The sequence below is a fragment of the Ctenocephalides felis genome, unplaced genomic scaffold (assembly GCF_003426905.1).
Source record: "Ctenocephalides felis isolate EL2017-DRISC unplaced genomic scaffold, ASM342690v1 CF-g0.4_SCAFFOLD_01886, whole genome shotgun sequence".
Lineage (NCBI taxonomy): Eukaryota > Metazoa > Arthropoda > Insecta > Siphonaptera > Pulicidae > Ctenocephalides > Ctenocephalides felis.
Window position 1 is genome coordinate 60164472 of NW_020538040.1, and position 10856 is coordinate 60175327.

The 10856-nt window shown below is 29.9% G+C and overlaps 1 protein-coding gene across 1 annotated transcript in view; it reads left to right on the forward strand.

Annotated features, from left to right (window-relative positions):
- The window catches only part of LOC113375162 (disks large homolog 3-like), a 13208-nt gene extending 2617 nt beyond the window's left edge, over positions 1-10591 (forward strand). The window contains exons 2-5 of the mRNA XM_026615113.1: positions 3207-3258; positions 6248-6382; positions 7422-7566; positions 10125-10591. Coding sequence (XP_026470898.1) covers positions 3207-3258; positions 6248-6382; positions 7422-7566; positions 10125-10336 — 544 coding nt within the window. The 3' untranslated portion in view covers positions 10337-10591. The remainder of the gene's footprint in view (positions 1-3206; positions 3259-6247; positions 6383-7421; positions 7567-10124) is intronic.
- Positions 10592-10856: the final 265 nt, after the last annotated feature.

The following is a 10856-nucleotide window of genomic DNA, read 5'->3' on the forward strand; positions in this document are numbered from 1 at the left end:
TTCAATTTAAGAAGATTTTCTAGTCGATCATGATTATTTTAATATATGAAGACACTAGGGTTTGTCGGTTTTCAAAACCGGTTTTCTGACAAAAATGATGAAATTTGAAACCGTTTTTATCGAAAAAATCGGTTTACGTATAAATGGAAAATAACAAATATACCAGATGGAAGCAAGCGTTTTGATACTTGGAATCATATCGGTTCGATATAACATTTGGAATCATATCAGGATGTTATGGTTCCCAGAAAGGTTCTGTGTAGTCTTTTCTCTATTGTTATAAATTTAGATTTTTGTATATAATGTATATACTAATTTAGATCATTGTGACTTCTTGTTGAAGGAGTGAATTGCTCCACTCAAACTTTAAAACCAAAAGTTTTTGGCCATAGAAGCCACAAATAAAAGAACAAAATTTTTAGAATTGTTATATATCACGCTTTAAAAACGATTAATCTTAGTGCGGTTGCAAGGGAGAGAGTATTTTTCTTTCGGAAAATTTTGTGAGTAAACAAAAGACACTTCTAAATTGAAAAATAGATAAACGTCCTCTGCTTTTTACAATCACATTCATTAAACAAAAAAAAAATATTTTTTTGAAATTAATTAATTAAAATTGTTCAGAATAGAAAACACTCACATTTTTTGCTAATTGTTTTTAGAATTAAAATTGACACATAACAATATGTATCGATATGTATCTATTTTTTTATTTTTTTTTATTTAATAAGTTAAGTTTTTTATTAAAAATGTATTATTTTTATTTATTTAAACTTTTTCACTATCATAAAATATTACATTCTCATATGTGAAATTGATGCATGAATAACAAATGAAGTTATTTAATGCAGATCAACTATTATTTCTTTGTTCTACTAATTAAAATAAAAATACATTTGTTTACTATCGATAAAATTGAATAATAAATGAATTTAGTCAAAACTGCTTGAAATCACACAAAATTTGCCTATATTTTTTAGTTATTACAGAATATTCGAGCAAAAATTGATTTTTTATATAAATTCGAAAACCGGCTTAAACCGGTTTTCTGGAAAATTTACTATTTGAAAACCGGTTTTTAGAAGACACTTTTTACTTGCAATCTTCTGTTTTGAGAATATTATGCTCAAATGTATCTATTTTAAATTAACATGGCCATAATAAGTTATTATTGTAGTAGTAGTATAGTAGGTGGAAAATATTAAATTTTATTTTAGAAATCGGTACTCAGTGGTGGTGTAATCAGTTCGGACGTGGGCTAGCACGTACTAGTCTTGGGTTCTCGCTGGTTCGATTTCCGCCACGATTAAAGCCCGACATCAGGCAGCTATGATGTCAAATTTCCACTTGAGTTCATAGATCTCAAATGAAAATTGTCTCTCGTGGCTATAGCTGCATATAATAAAATGTCAACAAATACTTTGAGTATAGTTACTTAGTCAGAACTGGATTGGACAACTACTGGGTTGCCATCCATTCATAAGCTATGTAATAAAGTCAAAACAATTACTGAATGTTTTAGACATATTTTAATTAAAAGTATAACAAAACTATTTTTTAGCAGTTTTATCTCGAAATCTTTGAATGTGAGCGTATCTTTCACCTTTCAGGTTTGATTTATATTGATCAGTTGACTTTCTACCTCTAATTATAAGTTAACCTACCCACTGGCGTTCTATGCGCGTTATCTCACGCACTTTTAGCAAAGCAGGATAAAATACATCATCATTATTGTGACGTTCGTAATCATGGCTATAATTTTCTGGATCAAATCCGTGATCTATTGCAAAAGTCTAATCGCACGTTATCATTCTCAATTGACAAATAGCCGAACGCCCACGAGAGCGGATTTTCAGCATTTCAAGGAGCACAAATTGTGTGCATGATTTGCGATACTTATCGGACAATATCTCGACACGCGTTTGTTGGAGCTTTTCATTGCTAACATGTAATAACACACATAGTGCTGTTTCTGGAGGTTAATTCGACACGATTGCGAAATTAAGCGGACGTACTATTATATAATAGGTTTTATAGAATGTTACAAAGTTTAAGTAATTATCCGAGCAATGGACAGGAGCACGCAAACGACTACAATACCAATGTCTTAAGTATTCTATTTATTTTCGTTTTTAACATAACTAAATCAAATATTAAAAGTAATGAACGCGCAATATATTTTATTCCATATTTATGAATAAAGAAAAAAATCAGCATACTTAGCTTACAGTATGTCATAGAAAGGCGCGCTGCTCATTTAACACCAGGAAGTATTTTCTGTTGGCTTTCACAAAATTTTTGACATTTTTTTATATTCATATGAATTACAATCAGTTCATATCATGAAGACATTTCGTAATTGTTTTTTTAGGTTCTGCATATGGATATTATCCTTCCTAGTTGTGATTATATTTTGAAGTGATTCATATTAGTAATTTTAACTTCCCGTAGGGTAAGTTATAGTAATCGGCCGAAAATCGAAAATGAAAATTTTTGCATATCTTCACGTTTCAGAGGTTTTTGAACATTTTGGCATACCTCAGAAAAAATAGATGTGTGTGTGTTTTGTATAACGCATTTTTAGTCCACGTTTTCGGGCGCACGAATCACCCGATTTGGATGTTTCAAAAAACATTCGATTTTTATTGATAGGGAGATGTGCTGATTAGTTTTTGGCAAAGGCAGGTCCAGCTGTTTCGGAAATACCGAGCTAAATGTGCAAAAAATGGTAGTTTTTGAGATAACTAAGCATCCGATATGAATGATTCAAAAAACTTTCTGCTTGTTTTGACAAAATAATTGCTTTTAGAAAAAAAATATTACAATTTTTTTTTCAATTTTATTTGTATATCGAAAATAATTCAGATTTTAATTTTAATTCTGACTAAAGTTCTAAAGATCACTTATATACTCTAAATAAATAATTATAACATTTTAATTTAGTTTATATAATTCTTATAAATATTAGACAATATTAGAGTATTTATAATAATCTATTTGAAAACATTTAATATTCCACGAACATTTCGTTACGTTACGGGAAGTTCCAGCAATTTGCACTAAGGCACGATGTCATACACCACTAGTTTTATAAACTTTTATTACAACGCCCTGAAAGGCTATTTCTACTTAGAAACATATTTATAATTCATATTTTGAGTGAAAATGGATAATAAATGCTGAAGAATCAATAATTGATTTCTCAGTTATGTATCATCGAATTGTGGGAAAATTTTAAGCGGGTCTAAAGGTCCGCAGGTAAAAAGGTTTACCACCAATATCTCAAACACCAATAAAATTAAGAATTTTTTAACAGCAAAATTGGAAAGTAGAAGGAAAAAAATATATAACCAGCCATCACCTTGATTCTTACGACGTTGCTATCTGGAGAAAAACAGCAATGTTTAAAAATCCATAACAAAAGTATTTTCTTGCGTTGTTATTTGTTTTGATTATGAGCACTGTTGCTTTGTTTTCCAAAACTTAATATATTTTTTAAGTATACGTTATTTAATTGTTTCATAAGATGTATTATTAATTTTAAGTTACATTCAACAGTTTTTTATATAACCTCTATAAAAACTTACACCTGAGTGGGGTAGAAGGGACCAACTAAATCCTGTCAAGTAAAAAAAATTAATTAAAAAATAGGAAGTAAAAAGTAAATTAAGTTAAATTTAAGCAATTTTACAAGAGAAAAATTAAATATGTGGTAATTTCAACTCTGATGATAAATGTTTCTGATTAAATACCAGAAATACCAGTAAAAAATGCACCCATGAAATTTATATTTTGCAGTGGTTAAATAATGTAGCTATTATTTTGTAAGCACGCTTTGGAATTAAAATGAAACATTGGACCTGTTTGCTCCCTGGATGTCCCAATTTACCCCGCCTATGGGGTAAAAAGGACCAGGTTACAAAATTTTAAGAACAGCAAAAAAAACATTTCTAGAGTAATGAATCTGGGATTTTTACTAAAACTAGTCAGATAGTTAATTATTTGATATGTGTTGTGTTATTTATTATGATATAAGGGAAAGGGAAGTTAACTACTCAATAGTTGATTTTCCATTCAATAGATAAATTATAACAATATTCTAATGATTATAATAAATGTAATGTTGCCAAACGTTGTTGTTATTCTTAAATCGGACGTCGATTGAAAATCGACATGTGTAACGCTTTACTTTGTCACTCATGGCCAGCTTTTGCAATAATGCAAAAGTGCCATGTTCGAACGCCTCCGTTTATGTGTTATAACACATCCAATGCGCGCTGCTCACACCTACTCAGAGTTCGCTTTTAATCTGTAACGATGCCGCCGCGATTTCTCACTCAATAATAATAATAATACGCTGAACAAGAATACAAAACGACTCGGCTAAGGATTACTCGACAGCTGGTCAAAATATTACACCGCAGTCTTGAGATAAGAAACAGTTTTACATTGTGGAAATAAATTCATTCTTAAGTAATGAATTATCTACTGTTTTGAAACAATTTTTTTCCCAAAAGCAATTTTTTTCTCAAAACAAGCCAAAAGTTTTTTGAATCATTCAAATCGGATGCTCCGTTCTTTCAAAAACTCTATTTATATTTTCTGCACTTTTTGCTCCGTATCTCCGAAACGGCCAATCTGCCTTTGCCAAAAACTAATCAGCACATCTCCCTATCAATAAGAATCGAATGTTGTTTGAATCATTCAAATCGGTTGATCCGTGCGCCCGAAAACGTGAACGAAAAATAGTTCCCATGCATACATACACACACATCAATTTTTTCTGAGGTATATCTTCCTATGGATATTTTAATTTTGTCTATTTGATTAAGAATTTTACTTCCATTAACATAAATCATTATTTTATAGAAGGGTTTTATGTTTCGCCAGAAAATTTGATTTGCCAATTTTGTGTTCTCTTATATGCCAATGTTATACCATTCTGAATCGTTTTACACCACAAACAAGTATACATTATGTAAAGAAATTAACGTTTAAATAATTAATCATCTTTACCTATGGGGTTGCTCATAGGTAAGTGTGTGGCTAGAACGACTGAACCTGAAACAGAGGTTCCAGGTTCGATTTCGCTTCGAGCAACCTGTTGTTAAGGAGCAGTAAGACAATTTTTACTTCGGAATATAAATAGTAATATGTTTCTAAGTGAAAATAGCCCTAATCCGGCATTGCTGCATCAATAAATATTCACCCTATTACATAAATTGTAATTTATTCTTCATGATGAGACAACTGTTTGAGTTGAAATCTGTAAAACGGATATAGTATTAAGTCAATTCAGCAAAACAGTTTATAGGACTCTTACCAGCCAATTCTGCTGTAAAATAGACTAATGTTATCGCAACATACTAAAGCTGCGGGTTTCAAATAAAACGGTACTAAAAACTGACAAAATGCTATGTATTTCCTGTGCTATCAGGCGTTTTACACATAAAATCTAACTTTTCGCATGTATTATTATGACACAGAAAGATGCACTTATGATAAGATTCTTTTTTGATGTTTGTGCGATTTCTAGGTAAGTTTTATATCCAAAACACCTGACTGCACAGGATCCACATAGCTTTTTGACATATTTTAGTCTAAATGTAGCGTTTTACTACATTTTTTCATTTTCTAAAGCTCTATAGTCCACTCTGGGTTTTCGTTACTCGTGAAACAACTTCAGAGGTATAGCAGATTTTTTGCTGTTATTTAGCAGAAGATAAAAATATTTTATTTGTTTCAGTCTGATAACAACATCTAGTGAAAAACTCATTATGTCCTCACCGTATCTCAGTTTGCCCCGATTTTTGAGATGGTTTACTATAGTTACCAACTTTTTATTTCTGAACATCATTCATGATTTAAAATACTTTAAAATAAGGGTATTCCATGGCGTAACAGTTAAATACACGGACTTGTATGGATGGGGTCGTAAGTTCGAACCCCGCTCTGGACAACTTGACATCGTGCAGTAGCGACGTCCGTTTTCACTTGCAAATATGTTTCAAATTTCACGTTTCATATCAAAAATGTTTTTTCAATTGAAAATAATTCTTTTCGGGCACTGCGGTGTGAAATGGCAATGGCAAACCTCTCACACTATTCTTCCCTGAATCGAGTTGGAGTTTAATTTGCTTACATAAGTACATACTAAAGTATGTACTTATTTGAATAAGAGATACATATTTTTTTGACTTATTCAAAAAACAATATAAAACATTATTTTAAATTATTTTTCTTTCAGGCAAGCCACGACGATTCTCTCGATTTGGAAGAAATCGAGGAAGAAGACGAAACAGTGGAAGAAGCAGAAGAGAGTAAATTTTGCACGTTGCCGCGCAATGGACCAGCTGCGAGAGGGACATTCACCATAAAACAGGTGCGCTCACAAATTAATAATACGGAGTATTTATATTACTTATGTGTATAATAAGCTGCTCAAAGAAGACTTTTGTCCTCTACAATATACAATAAAATTTGAACGAATAAAATAATTTTCTTTTTGCACACGACTATTTATTAGCTATGTTTTCAAGTGAAAATAGCTTTTCTTGGACGTGTCTGTATCAAATTGAATAATATATCTACCCTATAAGATGAATTTAGATAATAATAAATAATCAAATATGGATGGTTTATCAATAGGGTTACCATCTAAAAATACGTCGTGAGAAGTTCTAGTTCAACAGCTCATAGGGCAAAATTTCTGGTTACAGAAATCAAACCATAATAATAATTATAATAAATGTTAGTCTGTCCGAAGGCAGGTCCATGGTGTGAGAGCCACCACAAATCAATGATTTCCTCACCCTTCCTCGTCTATAATTTCCATTACCACTATTACCCTTCCGTCTATCATTTCCATTACCCCTTGGTTTTCTTACACATTTTTCTTTTGAACAAACTTCTGCTTTTATGCTTCCTGGTCTTGCGCTTAGGCTTTCAGTTTCCTGTATATTTTCTTCTCACGTAAGTCGTCAATCATCTGCATTCCTCTCCTTCCTAATCCTTTTACGCTTCCATTTTACTTGTTTTATTTGTGTACTAGGAACTAGTTTTCTTTTCTTTTTCTTTATTTGGTATTTTGCCTGTCTACTTTATCTTTTAATCAGAACATAAGTATGAAAAAAAGAAAAACTATCAATTATGGATGACAAAGTGCACCATTTTATTTTATCGCTAGATCAAATAGCTTTATTTGTTTTTATACTACATATATAAAAAATATGTATTTGTTGGGGATACATAGCAACAGCCATAAAAACATGGGTATTCTGCACTACGTACTTGTGACTAAATAATATATTTCTTTCATATATTTAGTAAAAGTATGGTATCAGAAGTCGTTCTCACATTTTCAATTCTGCTGATGAAATAAATCTACATTTGTTGAATTTTTAAAGATTTCAATTTTTTAGGCAATATTTACAAAAGGACCCGGTCACAAAGGATTAGGATTCAGTATTGTGGGCGGGAGAGATTCTCCGAAAGGTTCAATGGGAATTTATGTCAAAACTATTTTCCCCAATGGCCAAGCAGCGGATTCTGGAAGTGTAAAAGAAGGTAATTATAATTATTATTTAAATTATATTGGAATCTAGAAGTCTAGAAGAAACCGTTTAATAATAATGAATACTTATGTCACCATATAAATGGCAAATAAAATCATAAAAATATTGAATTGTAATTCGTTTCAGTCATAAGTCCCTTAATTATTTGGTTTAGGTTGAAAACTAAGCAAATTCTTGACGTCTGGAAATAAGTTTTACATGCAGAAATATATTGATTCACTTTCGATATTAACCTTAATAAATTTTATAGTCAGTTATGTTTTATCCATTTGATATAACGTAGATTAGATTTAAGTATAATTGTATGCGAATATCTAATGTACTAGATTACAAACAATAAAACAATAAATAACTAGTGGTGCTTGGCAACGTGCTTTAAGGTAAATTGCTGGAACTGCCCGTACCAATAATTACAATTTTAAAAAAGATTCAATTTTCTTTTAGAACTCTAAATCGAATATAAAAAAAATCGATTTTTGAGATTTTTAAAATTTAAAAAAAAAAATGACCTTACGGAACCCATAGAAAAGTAATCAAAATTTGTTCTTATTATTAAAATATCCATAAAATATGTGATAATTTGATGTGCATATGTCTTATAATAATTTTTGTCCGCCGAATGGCCTTTTTTTCTATTTTGTTATTGGATTCTTAAGAGATATGGAAACTTTTTTACCTAATAAGATTATGACTTAGCATTGGCTAGATCAATACATGGCTAGATCAACTAGTATATTATATATATATATATTATATATATATATATATATATATATATATATATATATATATATATATATAATATACTAGTTGATCTAGCCATGTATTGATCTAGCCAATGCTAAGTCATAATCTTATTAGGTAAAAAAGTTTCCATATCTCTTAAGGATTTCTTAAGGATCCAATAACAAAAATGAAAATAAATGCCATATATATATATATATATATATATATATATATATATATATATTATAGAATTTTATGATATGAGTGGAACGAATATTAATTGTTTAATATGAACAAAACAGCACTCAGATTTGTTTAACACAACTTTATTTTATGATTACAGACGTTTCGAGACCATGGTGTGTCTCATCTTCAGTGTAATTTCAAAAACAGTTACTTATATACTACACATTCTTTAATAATTTATTCAAATTTCATTTAATTTTTGATATACAAAAAACACCAACTATTCCTTGCAATGCTTGACACAGTACTAAAGAAACATAACACTTACAGAAATATTCTAAACAAATTTGAAGTACTTATATAGATGGAGACAGAGAGGGTATCATTATAATGTAAACAAAAGGAGTGCTATCGCATATAAAATCGATAAAAATGAAAAAACAAATTAATTTATTGAAAAGAATAAGATAAATGAAAAAATTTATAAATTATTAATGATGTTTATATAAGTGTCATGTAAAATATTTGTGTCTGTTCTTAGATTTATGCTATTGTTAGTCCGAACTATTAACATTGATTCTGCCATGCTCCGTTTAAATAAGTCTTTCTCATGGAATAAAATTTGGGGATTGTCAAAATCAAACTTATGGTTGTTGATATTAGCATGATCCACAAGTGTACTTTTAAATTTTTTGTTATCTATTTTTTCACATTGTAATTCATGTTGCCTGAGTCTCTTTTCTAAGTTCTGGCAGGTCTGGCCAATATAAGAGCAATTACAATCCAAACAATTTACTTTATAAACTATATCTTTCTTTTTTGTTAATGGAGTTTCATCTTTAATTTTGGAATATAAAAATTTTAATTGTTTTAATGGAGAAAAAGTAATACGAATATTGTGTTTTTTGAAAAGTCTTTTTGATAATTGGTTAAAATTATTGTCAAGATATGGAAAATTAATGAAAAAGGTTTTTTCAGGAACACTTGTTTTGCCAGGCTCTTCCGGTTTCTTATCAAAAGGTTCAAGTAATTTTGCGACTCTATTTTTAATAATTGGACAAATTAACTTATATGGAAAATTATTGCCAAGTAGGATCGTTTTAACTAATTTTATGTTTGTATCATAAAACAGGGGATCAGATAATAAAATAGCGTGATCTACAAGATTTAGAATGGTAGAAATTTTTATATTGAGAGGAACATGCGAATTAAAATTAATGTATCTCCCGGACCAACTATCTTTTCTGTACCAGTCTGTATAACATACACCGCCTCTATTAATGAGTTTTACGTCAAGAAAATGTAACGTCGAATCATTTTCAAGTTCCTGAGTGAATTGTAAAAAAGAATTGTACTCATTGAATTTGTTGAAAACATTATCTATATCTTTTTTATTAAGTAATATTAATGTGTCATCGACATATCTGAAATAGACCATAGGTTTGGAAGGTAAAGAATTTAAGACATGATTTTCTAAATCTTGTAATACTAAATCCGCCAAAACAGGACTTAATGGGCTGCCCATTGGACAACCTCTCTTCATCGTATATATATATATATATATATATATATATATATATATATTAATTTTGATAATTAAAAATTACAAATTTATTGAATCCATGTTTTATCTTTCAGGTGATGAAATTTTGGCTGTAAATGGTCAACCGTTGCACGGTTGTAGCCATGCAGAGGCTATAGCTATGTTCAAAGCAATCAGAGCTGGACAAGTGCAACTGCATATTGGACGTCGAGGCGCTGGACGACGCAAACGTGATATTGTTACTGCTTCAAAGCTAAACTCTGTTAGCTTACCCAAATCGCCAGCCAATAATAATAATTCTCGTTAAAATGATGTCAAAATTATTAGACTTTCATTTTTACTCTATTATAGGAATTTACATATGTGTTTTTATTAGAGGATAGTTGGATAACCCGGACAATTAAGAAAACAAAAAAACTTGAGGTTACATATTTATTGCAAATGCACATTGAAACTTATTTTGATGTCTTTAATAAACGCTGGCGTGTAGTTTTTTTCTAAACAAAATGACTTCTCTTAATAATAAGAGACAGTTATTTGCTTAGATTCTCATTGCTAAAATTCGGACAATAAAATGATTAACAACATTTTTCTAAAGCTAAGCTTTGTCCTTGTTCAATATATATTGAAACATCCTAATAAAAGCTGCTATCAATAATTTAATTTTTATTTGGGCAAATTAATTTATTATTTTAAAATTTCATTTGGACTAAATTTGTATATAACTTCGACTAATGGATGTAAGACATTGTGATTAAGTATTTGTTTACTTACGTTAGTTTTTAAAACCTTGCTATTCCAATAGCTAATGTATGAGTAATTTTATA